Source organism: Fulmarus glacialis, unplaced genomic scaffold (assembly GCF_000690835.1).
Source record: "Fulmarus glacialis isolate BGI_N327 unplaced genomic scaffold, ASM69083v1 scaffold10542, whole genome shotgun sequence".
NCBI lineage: Eukaryota > Metazoa > Chordata > Aves > Procellariiformes > Procellariidae > Fulmarus > Fulmarus glacialis.
Genome location: NW_009198433.1, coordinates 1 through 15,133, shown reverse-complemented (window position 1 = coordinate 15,133; position 15,133 = coordinate 1). Strand labels below are relative to the sequence as shown.

The 15,133-nt window shown below is 37.9% G+C and overlaps 1 protein-coding gene across 1 annotated transcript in view; it reads right to left on the bottom strand.

The window, feature by feature from the left end:
- Window positions 1-14,887, bottom strand: part of UVSSA (UV-stimulated scaffold protein A) — a gene marked incomplete at its 5' end in the record, with an annotated part of 53,903 nt that extends 39,016 nt beyond the window's left edge. The window contains 5 exons of the mRNA XM_009572899.1: window positions 8,494-8,622; window positions 9,219-9,328; window positions 10,510-10,917; window positions 12,108-12,228; window positions 14,557-14,887. Coding sequence (XP_009571194.1) covers window positions 8,494-8,622; window positions 9,219-9,328; window positions 10,510-10,917; window positions 12,108-12,228; window positions 14,557-14,887 — 1,099 coding nt within the window. The remainder of the gene's footprint in view (window positions 1-8,493; window positions 8,623-9,218; window positions 9,329-10,509; window positions 10,918-12,107; window positions 12,229-14,556) is intronic.
- Between the last annotated feature and the right edge of the window lie 246 nt (window positions 14,888-15,133).

The window sequence follows — 15,133 nt, the reverse complement described above, 5'->3', positions numbered from 1 at the left end:
TATTTAATTTGTATCATCAAAAGTGACTGTGTGGTAGTCCCTTAAATGTTTCTGTGTAATATTTACACAAAAATAAAGGTGGCATCTTACTTTTAGAAGTACAGGAATGTACTTCTCCCATGCAGCTACTGTACAAACTTCAGGCACTACATCTTATTACACAGTAAAAAAGGAATGTATTTTAACAGTGTTTTCTGGTATGTTTTTTTTCATCCAGTTTTTCATTCACTGGGAGATAAGCTAATCATATATCACTCCATCAATTTGAGTCCTCTGATTAAGTAAAGATTGACTTTCATAATCGGATCTGCATTACCTGAGTTTATTCAGTTACTGAAAGGGACAGTCTCACAATCTGGGCTCAACGCTGCCACAGAAATCATCTTCTCTGGATTAGGTTCCAGCCAGTTCAGGTCCCTGCCAGAACAGGAGCTCTATCGCTGGTGCAAGGGAGGCACTGGGAATCATCAGGGGAGGAAATAGAGACAGGAGTGGCCCTTTTGCCTGCAGCTCGCATTTGGATCATCTTTAAGCCAATCATAATACCACCACCAAAATATATAAGCTGCTTCCCTGTTCAGCTCCCACAAGTAGTACAACAGCAACCCGTACAAAAAATCTGCCCCCTAAGAAGTGGATTTGGTGACTATGTAACAAACTAAGAAATACCTGGTAGAATTTCATTTTTAATGTTTCAAGAACTGTAGAATGGATTAAATCAGTTTAACAAGGGAAGAGGCAAGCCTAAGATAGTGTTGCACACACTGCCTGTGCCTTGAAAACCAAACTTGGTTTCTTCTTGGCTCATGGATAACTGTGGGTAAGGAAACTCTGTGAAGTGCCTACCCAGTTTTACATTCATCTTAACATAAAAGGAAAGATTTGCAGGTTCGAAGACCAAGGAGTGATGAAGCCAGCAAAGTTACAAGCCAAGTGACATGAAATCACGTTTAGAGTCCATGCTCAGACAGGAACATACCCAGAGCAGAGCTCCCGAGATGTTTTCCATTCTTAAAAGCAGTAGGAAAACTCTCATTTTTGTCACTAAAGAAGAAAGAAGCTGTCATATAGCCACTGTCAAGGTTACAAGTGTTACCCTGAACTGCCACTATACCCAAACTACCCCTCCTTCTTCTTTCTGGACTAACCACTTTCCTCTACATGGTGCTCCCTGCACACCAGTCCAGATGAAATTGTTTAAAGCCATTGTTTAAGGCTGTAGTGAGGTCCAGGACTGGCTATATCCATTTCTGGACCAAAAAGTTGTTTTGTGGTCTGATAACTCAAAGGTCAACCAAAACATACCTCTTTCTTTCCCTCTCCACAGAGGAGTCTTTAGGATTTTCAGTGCTTTTCAGCTAGTCCGAGTTATCTATGAGATGACGAACAGTATTCCTATGACTCCTTGAAATATCTTAGGCAACATTTTGAATTATTTAATTTCTTTATGATTCAGAGGCCTATACATGATAAAAGCTAAATTTTAGAGCTGGGGGGGGAAATTCTCATTACTAGTCATTTTCTTTATGAAATTTTAGGAAATGTCATTTTCATCTAAAATGTGATATAACAAGATTCCCATTAGTACTCATTCCTGCAAAAAAAGTCCTACTGCATTTGATGGATTAGCACCTATCACTTAGACCAGATCAAACTCATGCTACTAAAACTTTGTATCCACCACCAATGTATATATGCCCGTCTCATGATATAGTCTGCACACACATATACTGTAAAATCAGTAACTAAATTGCAGCTTACTTCAGTGACCACATTTATGAATGAATCTGAACTACACAGATTCAGGTAAAAATCGTTAGAAATTATTTCAGATGCTGTATTTTTAACAGATAAATATACATCTCAATTAAATAATCCTTATTTATTACAGGCAACAAATCAACAAAATATTCTATGCAGGACACACATAACCTTACATATATTCCTGATCATGGATTTTAGGCACAAAGATATCAATAGATGTGAATGTATTTATTTTAATATTACTGCATTAACTAAATTTAAATGCGTTAGTATGTGTTCCAAGCCTGAAAATTCTCTTCCTTTTCATTTTTATAAATACACATTTAGCAATGTACCTTTATGAACCTCACAAATGTATTCAATTCACTTCAATATACTGTTGCCCCTTGAAAGGTAGGATGGGTAAAAAGCAGGAAGCAAATTTATATCTACAACCTACAGAGTACACACTGCTCAGTATTCATAGATGAATCAAGGGAGATGACCCTTCGGCCTGAAAAACTTAAATACTTAACATAAGGGTTAACTTGATGATAGAGACATCCTACTTTATTTTACACTCTATTAGAAGAGCTCCAAATTGCATTGTGCGACCTGTGAATCAGATAGGGATCAGAGGTCGTCACAGTGACAACTTTAAGAATTCATGGCTAGATCTGCATAACAAGATATTTTTAATAACTTTGTAATAGCGGCAGGCTGCATAGCCAGTGCAAAGCATAAAATATACCACAGCAACATTCAGCTCTAGAAAAGAAAAAAACAAAACAAAACAAAACACCAAAAAACCCAAAACATCACACTAGCTGATTAGACACTTTAACAAGAGAGTACTGTTTTGGGGTTAATTTTACAATGTTTTGTTTTATATCAGTCCCACATCCTGATAAGACTTAGAAAACCTGAAAAGCTCTTTTAGCTGAAAAGTGATTATGAAAGAGACATTTCACAGATAGAAATAATTATCATATGATGGTTAAAATGGGGGAGGAAGGAAGAGGAAGCATAAGCATCTGTATGACTTATTTAATATTTTGTGCTTACTTTTACAGTTATGATTGACCTGGCTTTTTTGATAAATATTAGCTAGACAAAAAAAAAATTTAAAATGTTGCCTGGGCTACTACTTTGACCATACAAACATTATTAAACTTTATTCAGTCTGAACACATTACATGCTAATGATGTATACGGTCTGATAAAGGACACCTTTAGGTGTAATGTTGACTTAATTATTAAATATTCCTACATTTCTCTTAAGTTTTAGAAAACATACTAACAATCAACTTCAAGTTACTATTCAAATCTCACCATTAAATGCTTCTGGTTTTCAAAGGGCAGCTTTGTTAAGAGTTTGGGGTTTTGTCTGTGTGCAATTTAAAAGCATCACATGGGGAAGAGACTTCTTTTACAAAGGCATCTCTCTTGCTCCTTGGTCTGAGTATGTTTTAGCAGATGTGGGTTCAGGCATGGTGAGGGATCACTAAGGACAATCACTTACCCCCCCAGAAACAACTTTTCTAAAATGAAGACAAGAGGAATAAAAGGAGGATGTGAGTACAAGAAACTGTTACAGAAAGCAGTCAGCAGTCAGCTGGACTGGATTCTCTATGGCCACAGAAAGCAGCAGAAACAGAAAACAATACAGCCTTTGCTTTTGATCTAAAATTCAAGTGTGACTTTTTTTTTTTTAAAGCAGGCACTAACTTAACCAAAAGACAGACTTACAAAAGAGATGGTTATAAATCTACAAAATGATTAGGTAGAAATAACTTATTAGCATTGATAAAATGCCAAGCTGTAGTTGAAGATTGGGGGGGGGAAATCAGCAATTGTCTTGCAGCCAAGTAATTGGTAGAGCTCTTGGCTTAATTTATTACATATTAAAATTTTAATCTTTTAATGTATTAAAATACTTTAAGATTAATTATGACCAGCAAATATTTAACTTGTAAATATAATTTGTAACAATTTTCTGACATTATTCTTTCAGAAAAAACCCGACTTGTATTGCAGTAAGGTTTGGGGATCAGATCAGGTTCTGGACAACACAAGGACAGCCTTCTCCAAATCTAATTATTAATGGCATTATTGAATCCAACCAGACGTTTCACATGGATAAAATTAAGTACATGAATAAATCAAGATCCAAGCGCGCGCGCGCACTTGGATTTGACAGAAGCTAAGGAAAAGTGAAACAAAAAGTAATGAAGACAGTTAACGAAAAACCATATATCCCTGGTTGATAATATAACTTGAAATTAAAAATTCAAAGTGTAATGGGCCTGTTAAACGATCACTCTGTTGACAGACAAATGAGCGGGATGTTTCTCAGATCATATTGCCTACTAGCTTATATCTGTCCAAGTTTTAGCCAGCCTGAGTAGTAAGCCTTTTACAGCTTCCCAAAGGTAATTACATAAGAGATAAATGTACTCTCAGTGTACAAAATATAGCTAAATGAGCTACATTTCTATTAACAATGTGAGGACTTCAAGTATTATCCTAATGGATAATCCTTTATGGAAATAATGTAAGTGAAAGGTAGTGTGCATGATTTAAAATACAGTACGCACTTGTCCTCTCACAGCTTTTAAAACTGCAAAATCATTTGCCTCTAATCAGCTGCAAATCAGACACTAAACAAGAAAAAAAAAATCTAGTATTTTAAGAAAAGGAGGAAGACATTGACAAATGAAACTACTTCTACTCAGCAAAAAATATTTTTAAAGGAACACTTTAGCCATAAGTAAGTTATTCCTACAAAAGAATTAAACCTCTGGAAACAGGAATTTCTATTTAAATCTCAGCCAATAATTACAATTGTACTTCTATAATAATTCATCTAAATAGAGTCAAGAATTAACTTGAAGTGTCTCTGGTGTATTGCTGTTGGTGTAAGTTTACCTGGAAACACAGACCGCGATGATGGCTGGCTTTGGGTGAAGGTGGCCTAGAGAAAAATGTCGAGCATGCAGTATGCACTCCCTCTACTGGGCACTGAAATTATCCTGAGCAGGCATTCCGAGAAAGAAAGGGCTATGTCCGAGTATCCATGTACTGTGAAATAAAAGCCCTTTTACAGCTTCAGCCCTCTTCCCCTAGATTCTGTTAAAACTCAGATTCACAGAAAAATGGATTTCAAAAGTCTTGTTTATACTCTCAAAATATATGTCCTATCAGAAACCAACACCCAATTCACACCCCAAACAAGTATTTAACTACAGTGAACTTCACTTGTATAAGCACAGAAAAACTCATTTGCCTTTGACCAAAACAGTAAGACTGTCATTTTTTATCTATCCCTCACCTCTTTGAAAAAATAACAGGAAGAAGTGTCTTGATGACTTCTGATCTGCTGGGGGCACAGCAATGGGAAGAAGGAATGCGTGTTCTGGGCAGCTGGGATGTATTAACATTTATAAAATCTGCTGCAAGGGATTTGTTTCTAGACAGTCAAAGGATAACCTTTGTCATTCTTTTCGCTCTCCTCCCACAGCTCCTGAGAGGTAAGAGCAGAACGGTGACATAGCCTACTTGTGTTGGCAGGCTTTAAGTGTTATGTAAAAATGACAGCCCTCATTACAATTAAGGCCTTCTGATGGTTTGAGTTCTTCACTATCACAGAGGAGAAAAGAAAGAGGTGGTTGTATCTCATGTCAATATTTTAAGTCAAAGTGTTTCACTGTATAAAGTTCTGTGGTTTCTTTCAAGGGACTTTGTATAAAGAGAAGTTCCGTAAACCTACAGAAAGTTCCCCTGTAGTTTGCAAAGCAGTGCAGCTTTTACATTTTTCAGTAAAGTTAAAGGCAAAAAAACTTCAGAGAAAATAATTTGTGCTAATTTTCTGACATGCTCTGATTGCCTAAGGATGCTGCCTTGCTCACTAGTGTTCTGTGATCTGGAAAATGAAGCGAGAAACAATGGAAAGCAAGTGAGGATTGCCAAAAGCAGACACCTTCCTGCACCAACCAAATGATTCTTCCGTGAAGGCAGGCCAGGTAGCCACCAACTTCTTCCTCCCAATGTAATTTACATCCAGCTACATTGCTGGTATATTCATATTGAACCGTAGCATCAAGAATTACTCCAAATATATACGTCTTATTTGCATCTCAGCCATATGCATGTGTAACTGTATGTATAACTGCTCAGCTAAACAAGAGTACCAATGACACGTGGCAATGGTAAGGGACTTCAGGACCTTCTTTCTTTTAAGTGGCAATTTAAATCTCTGCGGGATTGAGAGGTATAACAGAGTTCATAGTGACAAATCTCCAGTTTCGTTGTCTCTCACTAAACCCTTCCCTTTATCAACTTTCTTGACCTCAATTTGAGGATGGGTAAAGTCTCTACCCTCCCCGTCCCCGCACAGAACAGAAACAAAGCACAGAATAGAACAGATGAAAAGGGGGAAAATTAAAGACCACAGAAGCTCGGAGAATGAGCACAAAGAAAAGCCAGAAAGCCTGAGGACACTGGGCAAGCCCAAGTCCCCAGCCAAGTTTCCAAGTCCCTATTGTTCTGTTTTATATTTGCTCATAAAATAAAACCACTTTCTCCCTGAAGGTAAGGCTTGCCTGTGGTGCAGGATCATAATTACGCTCGAAATGAGCAAGTACACAAACAATTCACCTTTACGTTCTCCAGCTAACAAGATAGGTACCTCAGACTGCAGTCACTGGTTGCCAGGAAAACTGCTATCATATCCAAATGTAGACATGTCACAGACCAACTACAAACCAGACAATTTACACGGGACCTGCTGCACTCAGACACTTTATTTACATTCTCTCTCTCTGCTTACTAAATGCTCCCCTTCATTTCTAGGTGCGCTCATCTCTACACACGAGCAGGTACACACTCACTGACTCCATGTGCTAACAAATAACATCCATAATGCACTGAGCTCCGTCAGGGCAGGATGGCTGTGAGCCAGTGCTTTGAAGGACAGACTATCAGTACTTGTTCTCTTGGATCTAAAGATACAGAAGATAGCAAAACTTTAGCATGGTAGGAACTATAGTTCCAATGACACAAGGATGTACAGACAGAAGTAACAATACATAACACAGGCAGCAATGCTGAATTAAAGAGGAGCTGTGAGTAGTGTTTCATATGCTGACGTGTAAATATTTGACAGATGGGGATTTAATAACCACAGTCTAAGAGATGCTGTTTATTTTGTTCTATCAGACTCTCATTCTACCTTGTTTTTACATTTCAACCAAGTCATTTGACACGTGAATAAAAGATAATTTATACAGTTTCCTTCTGCAGTACAAAGCTCTCTATGTTCAGGTTATAAATTTAAAGTTAACTCAGCACTAACACTAAATTTGGGTATTTTCCACTGGAGAAAAACCCTAGGAACAATTATATATTGTTTTCAATGCTTAAGTTAACACCTCAATCTGCATTGCTTCACTGTCAATGTATTCTTTGTGAGCACTGCTATGTATTTTTCTTTTTTTTTTTCCTTCTAACGATGGAATTTATTAGCTTTCAAACCTTACATAGATAGCATTGATCAATCTCCAGAAGTGGTAACAATACCACTTTAAACACATACACATGCGCACACACATACACATGAAAAATCAAGGCTTGAATGTCCTTTATATCTTGCAAGAAATATAGCAACCAATATTCCATGCAGAGGTGCAGCAAATGAAGTCCTGTCAAGCAAATGGCAGGAATGACAGCAGATGTCTGGATTCCTTCATAGCTGGTTGCATAAAGGTAGCAGACATATTTCACGGGAGAAAAAAAATCCTCTGACAAGACAGTCTTTCAGTACTTTTCATTCAGAGTTGGCATTTTTGACTGGTGTGGTACATCAGTAGGTATTAAGGTGATGAACCAGATTAATCTTGATAAAGCTTCATTTCCACAATGAAAGCAAAGTCTACAACACTCAGTCATGGCTAAACGAGGCTACCATAATTTAGTCCAAGGCATAATGTCCAGATCAAAGTCTTACAATCCAGTCATAAAGCAGACTTTACTCTGGACCCTGACCCAAAACACTTATTTTTCACGTCAAGCTATACAGTAATTTCATTTGATTGCAACCAGCAGAAATGAGTATAATGCAGTTCTGCTTTTTAGCTACATAAACAAGCCATAGACTCCTTTTTCGATCTGAATAAAGTATTTGATCTTTCAGCTCCATTTATTAACAAGTTTTACCTATTTCACAAAAACTGTCTTTGTGAAATATATTTTGACACTTTAAAGCTTTATATAACAACTAATACTTTTAAGACATCCTCAATCACATTACATGCTCACTAGGGAGAGTAAATGCTCCAAAGCAGAGACACGATTTTCCTGAATTGTGAGACACTAGCATAGTTTAGCGAGTTGTAAAAGAACATGAGTAATAAGTGTTGACTGAGAAATACGTACAAAAGAAGCTGAAGACATAGTGTTACACATGAAGAAACTAAGCGTAAATAAAACCTGAACTTAACCGCTTCCCTATCCTAAACAACAACAGTGCTGCCTTACAGAGTCTTGTCTAATAACCAGGCCCCTGGCATACTATACAGGTGTTTAGTGCAACTTCCTTGCGTGAAGCTACAACCAGCTGAATTGGTGTACTTATCAATAAAACTTGTGTTGAAAGGTTTCCCAGACTAAGGCTTAAGAGAAAGTGCATTTTTTGTATACAAGCTAAGCATTACTAATAGTCCCTCTAGTAAAACAGAATTTTAAGAAACTCACCACTTTTCTTTTTCTCTCTTTAAAGGAAATGTTCATTTCCTTGTATTTCCTCATAGCAGTCTCCAATTTATTCTTGAGATCAATGGCACATCTTAGCCGATCGTCATTTATTCCTGCTCTGGTAAGTAACTGCAAAGCAAGAAATCAACCTTCTTATTCTTTTTTCTAGACATCTGAGCCAAAAAACATTTTTGGTTTTCCTTCATAATTAAACATTGTCACAAATTCCTTTACTTTACAAGTAACAATTAGTGAAGTTACTTCTTTTCCTATCTAGAATATAAAAGCTAATAGCAACTACTAAAGACAAACAAAGAATGAACAGTTGGTATAAGTATCTCCTGAGAGTGTCCTTCTATAGACCAAATTCCATGCATGAGGCTCCTGAGCAGTAATATCGACTGACAGAAAGGACATACTGTTTTTCTGACACAGACATGTCTGACAAAAACAAGCTGTGTTTAACCCTTTGCAAAGAAGCCCCATTTTACTGTATCTTAAAAAAAGTATGACTGTAGGTAGCATACCTAATGCTGAGAGCCATCAAACAAGTTACATAGCTCCTGTAGTCTCCTTTTGTCCACCCCTACTGAAGTAGAAATCTTTCCTATTTGCACCTATGTTTCTCCAAACTTAATTTCCTTTTTGTTCACTCTCCCCCAAGATCTACTGTACCCCAGTCCTTGCTTCTCCATCTTTTTATAAAAATTGTCTCTTTATCCCACCTGAATCCAGGACTGCACAGAAGGCCAGAACTTATTTCTGAGGAGTTTGTAAGCATCCATGACATTGTTTATTATGGCAGTATTATCTTCATTCTCACGCACTTTTATATCTGCTCAAAACAGGGGAAAATAGAATTAGTGCACGATGTTTATAGTATCTTCACTACAGGAGCTAAAGAAGCTAAGCAGAAGAAGTAGACATGAACCTTTCTAAAATATTTGATCACTTCAGGGAAAGTTACAAACATCAGAATGTTTCTCTGTTCAGTATTAATTATTCTACCATTATCCACACATTCAAAAAAATCAGAGGAAAAAAAGTCCAGTGATGACAGAAAGAGTTGTTAAGCCATCACTACTAAAGAATCACTAAATAAACCACAGACAAGTGCAATCTTACTATTTACGTTATATCTTGTCCTACGTTCCAATCAACAGACTGGGCCTTATTGTACCCGTTTCTGCATATATAAAAAAAAAATCCCTGCCCCAGTGACCATAGGGACTTGATTGTCAAAGAAGCCAAGTATGCCACTACTCAAGTAAAAATGGTATTTTTCACCTGTTAGTCATTCATAAGCCCCACAGATACATTTCCAATTCTGTTGTCTGCAAGCACAGAAGTAGATACCTGTCTTACTGGCTGTTTGCACATGAAATTCCATTAGGACAGTATTTGTAAGAGACTTCACTTAGACTACCAAAACACAAACCATCCTATTTTTTCTAGAGGTAATTCATATTAGCAAAGTTACATAAAAAAGGTATAATCATAACCCCTAAAACTTCCTAGCAAAACTCCACTTATTACTTCTTGCAAGCTGTCAATAGCAAGGAAAAAAAAAAAAGGTTATGAAACAGCCAATTGTAAGATTTTTAAATTAGTAGCTTATACCCCAGCTATAGAAAGAAAGAAAAAGGTGAAAGGTGAAGCATATGGAAAACAAAATTATATACTGTAAACAGATCGTAATTTTGTTTTTAAACTCAAGGTAACTCATCTTATTCCAGGTACTATGAAGTGCTGCAATATGGTTACAACAACCAATACAAAAGTTCAATCTTAGAAGGTAATTAATAAAATCTGTAAATCGCATACAAGGACACTCAAACCTAAGAATGGTTACTAGATGAACCAGAAATAGAAAAGAACTCCAAAATAAATGGCGTTCAGGAATCCCAAGCATTTAAGACATAGGGGGGGAAAAAAAAAAACCAAACCACAACACAGCTACAAAGCACTTCAGATGAAGACTGCCTCTAGCTATATGTGAAAAATTTTTCCAGGTACCTGTGGAGATTTCAAGGTCTAGAGTATATTTATGCGAAATAAGCCCATGGTTTCTAACAAAAGTCTGGTACTCATCATCAGGGACACCAGACTGAACTTCCAAGCATGTGCCTCCATCTAATTCTTTCTGCTCATCCAACTCTTTGTTTTTATCAGTTCTATCACACTGAGAAACAGAAAGAATGTCCTTGCTGCAGCATGGCTGTTCATCATCCATGCATCCAAAATAGGACTGGTTAACTTCCATCTGGGAGGGCAAGGGGGATGCAGGTCTATCCTCATTAGCAGTCATTTGTTTGTTGGCTTCCAGTTCCATGCCATTCACAGCGAAGTTGAAAGGATCTGGCATCAGAAGCAGGAAACAGTTTTCCATCTCTGTCAATGTGTCAGCAATCTCTTGGGACATTTCTATCAAGAGACAATTGTTTTAGAATATTGTTAAACACTGTAAAATGCTAATATCTCCAGATCAGACACAGATTTACAAAACAAATGTAGCTGCCAAAGGGTTAAACCATTTATCCAGTAATCAGTGATAATTTACCCATACAGATCTCTCTCCACTGCAGAAATTGTCATTATAAAAGTGACAATAGTTTTCTTAAGCAGGAAGTCTAGAACTTCCTGAGCAAGGAATTTAAAATCAGTGTTCCTCCTTTTCCTATCCTCTCTGATATTTCACTATGCGTCAAAGATGACACAAATACTTCATAGAATTTGAAGGAGAGCAAGGTTCAATGAGGATATTCTTAGTGATGTTGATGAGTATTCATTCTCCAGCCATGAATGTCATAGTTGCTTGTAGGTGTAGCCATGTATATATGCTATGGCTCAAAAAGATGCTACCAATAAAAGTGACTTTAAGAAGGTTAAATCTCTAAAATTCCACCCTCATGCATGAAAACATTTCCAGCATGCAGAACAAATGCAGACACAATTGGATGCATTTCATATATCAAAGTAATTTAATTAAATAACCCTTTGTAACTGCAATATAATATACTTACTATCTCTGTTCTTCTTTCTGTATTACAGAAATATGTTTGCTATGTACATATTGCTTAGAGATTCAGCCCCCAGTTAAGACACGTTTTTTAGCAGCAGTATGATACTTTTCATAGATATCCTACACTGCATCCAGGATTCCTCTGCAGACCATTGCCCATACTTCTGGAACACGATGACTGTATACACAATATAATTAAGGTCAATAGCCAACAAGGTATTGAGAAGTCTGTGCCTAGTCATAGACACAGAAATTAAGCCACTAGCTCCAAAAAGTCTCATGATACGCTTGCCTGAGCTTATGCATTCGTACTTTACTGAATTACCAACCAGACCTTGCTAATATTTTAAAAAAGAAAAAAAAAAAAAACATCTCTTCATAATACCTGACTCACAGGACTGTCACTTGTTTCCCCCGATATTCTTTAGATGAGAGAGACAGAGGGTCAAGCTCTAACAAATGTACTATTCCCACTGTCTCTGGTCAGCTATTATTTGGATAGCTATTCTCTTAGAATTTGTTTTATATAACCTTTAAAAAGGTTGCTTTAAAAACAAACCCAAAAAACCCCAAAAGAACCAAAGCAACTCACCTTCCATTTCTTTTTCAGCTCTTTTGGCTTTTTCTTTGTAAATGTTATCCAATCGTTTTTGCTTCTCCTCTTCCCTCCTCCTTTCAGCCACAGTTCTGGCATGCACATCTTGAAAATCCACCTACGGAGGAAATGAAGAAAAAAGTGTAACATTCCTTATAAGAAATATATAGAAAATCCATTTCCCAAGATCCTTATCTGTGGTGAAAAATCCTCTAACATCAGCGAACAGCCAGAAGCTCAGCAGTACTTCCTTTTATCTCTTCTCCTCCTAGAATCAATAACTACAGTAATTCTGAACGGAGTTTTCACTTCTACTAATAAGGGACTGCTGAGAATCAATGGCCTTCAGAAAGGAATCATAAGGTAGAAAAACAAAATGCTTAGATTTCCACATCTAAAGTGCAGGAATAAACTAGGCTTTGGGAGACCTCTGTCACAGCACTGGAGACACGGGGTTAAGGTGAATGGGCAGGAAGAGACTACACAGGGTAAGTATTCAAATTACATGAAAACGTCACACTAGGTCCACTATTAGTAAAGGAAATTTAGGAAAATTTGTAAGCACTGTTACCACAAGTATATATATCACTTACTGAAGAACTTCGTAAGCAAGGAAAGTAGAAGAGAAGACATTCAAATTCATTAAAAAAGACCAAATTTTGGATTTTACAATTACATTTGTTGGACTTGGGGATTGAAGGAAAGGTTATCATTCAGTCTCACTTTACTTTCTTATGACTAAAATATAAACATAAATCTGAGTGATTCAAAATGCTGTTTCTTAAAATATTTGCAATGTTTTTTTTTTTTCGTTTGTTCTTAGAAGGGCTTGAAAATGCTAATATTTTTCACTTCTATTTTAAGGAAAGGAGTCTTGATCGTGTTATTGCATAAGGAAACCCCTTCAAAAAAGAAAAACACAATATTTCCTTTTGATTGCTATCACATAACTTTCATTAGCTTCAATACAAGCCCGAACTCTGCTGCTAATAAAGTCTGCAGACTCCCTGGTGCTATGTCTGTATTACAAGCACCCATTGAACATTTGTCATTATTGCCACTGCTAAATGATAAAGCTTGTCAACATACAGTAATGGTCCCAGATACTGATGTCCTACACCAACGTTTTGGAGCCACACAAGAGTAGAACAGTGAAGTTGAATCTCACTTAGGAGGTACAGGTCCAGACAACGTTGAGATCACTCTACACAGGACAAGTAAGTGTCACTTTCTATCCAGTCCTGGCAGATCTCTCCTGTGTAATATGTACATGGACTTACTAGCCACAGGTAAAGCAAACCAAGTAGTACATCCTACAACTGAAGTTTGCATATTTTTTGCACAACCGAGAATTTTGTTGGTCTCTCATCTCAAAGTTACAGAAGCTTTTTTGTATTTGTTCAGCATTAAGCAAGTAGGTAACTCCATTAAGCACTATGGAAGTTAAAAAACAAGTGCTTGAACTTGGGCTAAGGTAAAGTGTCTTGCTGTATAAATTCTCCCACTGCTGAATAATCCCTACAGTGTGCAATAGGCCTTAAAATTTTTACAAGTATTATTTATGCAAACACTTTAAAGACAAATGGTTTTTAAATAAAAGCCTCTAGGAGCAAAAGGATACTTCAGCTTTCACAGAAACTGGCATGGAGAGTCTCTATTGGTTTAGGAAGAGAGGCACACTTACCAGGCTCTTTTTTTTATTGGGGATGGGGGCGCAGAGGGAAGGTAGGGAAAAGAGCTAGTTTCACAACCTATAGCAGCACGTGGATCACCAGAGTGAGCTTTTTGGTTTTCAGGATCTGATTTTTCTACCAAGTTCGCATAGCTCTCCACACAATAGCAGGAAAAACAGTCCTCCCAAAGAGCAACATCACCCTCAAAAATGGAACAAAGATACAGAACCCAGGAACTACAGCTACGCGGTCAGATGGACTTGCCCAAAAACATGGAGATGGCTAGAGCTTCCTAAATCACAACTTCTGCCCCACACCAGAATACTTACAGCAGAGTCATTTGCCCATTCTTTCCCCTTCTCTGTCCCAAAAGGACCAGCCACATGCTGCTCTGCTGTGTTGCTTCATACTTCAGCACTTGGCCAGAGGCTTTTCTTACAACATCTGCCAAGTCATCATGGTTTGCCATTGATAACAAGAGTGCACCTCACATACTAGATATCTATCACCAACCAAGTCTACAGCACGCACAAAGCTTCGAGTTGCCCCAAACAGGGCACACCGGCCTTGTACAGAAGCCTTTTATAAGGTCAGAATAACTCAGGGCCTGAGTTATAGATGTGCGCATGGACTCACTCGCTACCTGGGGTCAGCACTAACTCAGAAACTTGGTCAGAAAACATCTAACCTCATTTAGGTGATATGGACTGAGATCAGAGATCTCCTAGCAATCATCACCTGAAAACACACACAGAAGTAAAAATGCAGAGTACCTTCTTATTCTGCTTTAAGAAGTGGTATCCCAGAGAAAGCTTCTTGTAGGCTTCTCCATATTTCTCATGCCAGTCTTGCACTGACTTAATGGCTGCTTTCCTCAGTTTCTGTGCCACCTCTTTGGGTGGGGGAAGAGGCTGCTCATGGTCTATCCCCACCGTGAGCTCCAAGAACTCTTGGAAGTTGGAAATAATTAGCGTCCGGAATTGATGGGATCGCGTGAACAACTCCTGCACGATCTGGAACGCCGAGAAGCGCATCTCGGCGTGCTCCTCGTTGAGCCGCGTCATCAGCAGGTGATAGGCGTGGCTGATATGCTCCTCCGAAGACCTGAGAGAGGAGAAATAAATAAAAAAAAAAGGAGGGGGAGGTATTTAAAAAGAGGTTTAGCACATAAAAACACAACTTTTAAAAAAAAAAAAAATTAAATTTTAAACCGGCAGCCTCCGTGCTGGCAGTAAGCTGTGCCCGGCTCAAAGAGCAGGCCCCAGGACGGCCCTCGGGGGCAGGCTCCGCAGCTGCCCAGCCCGGGGAGAAGCGTCGCTTTCGGGGGAGGCAGCGAGGTCCGGCTCCCCC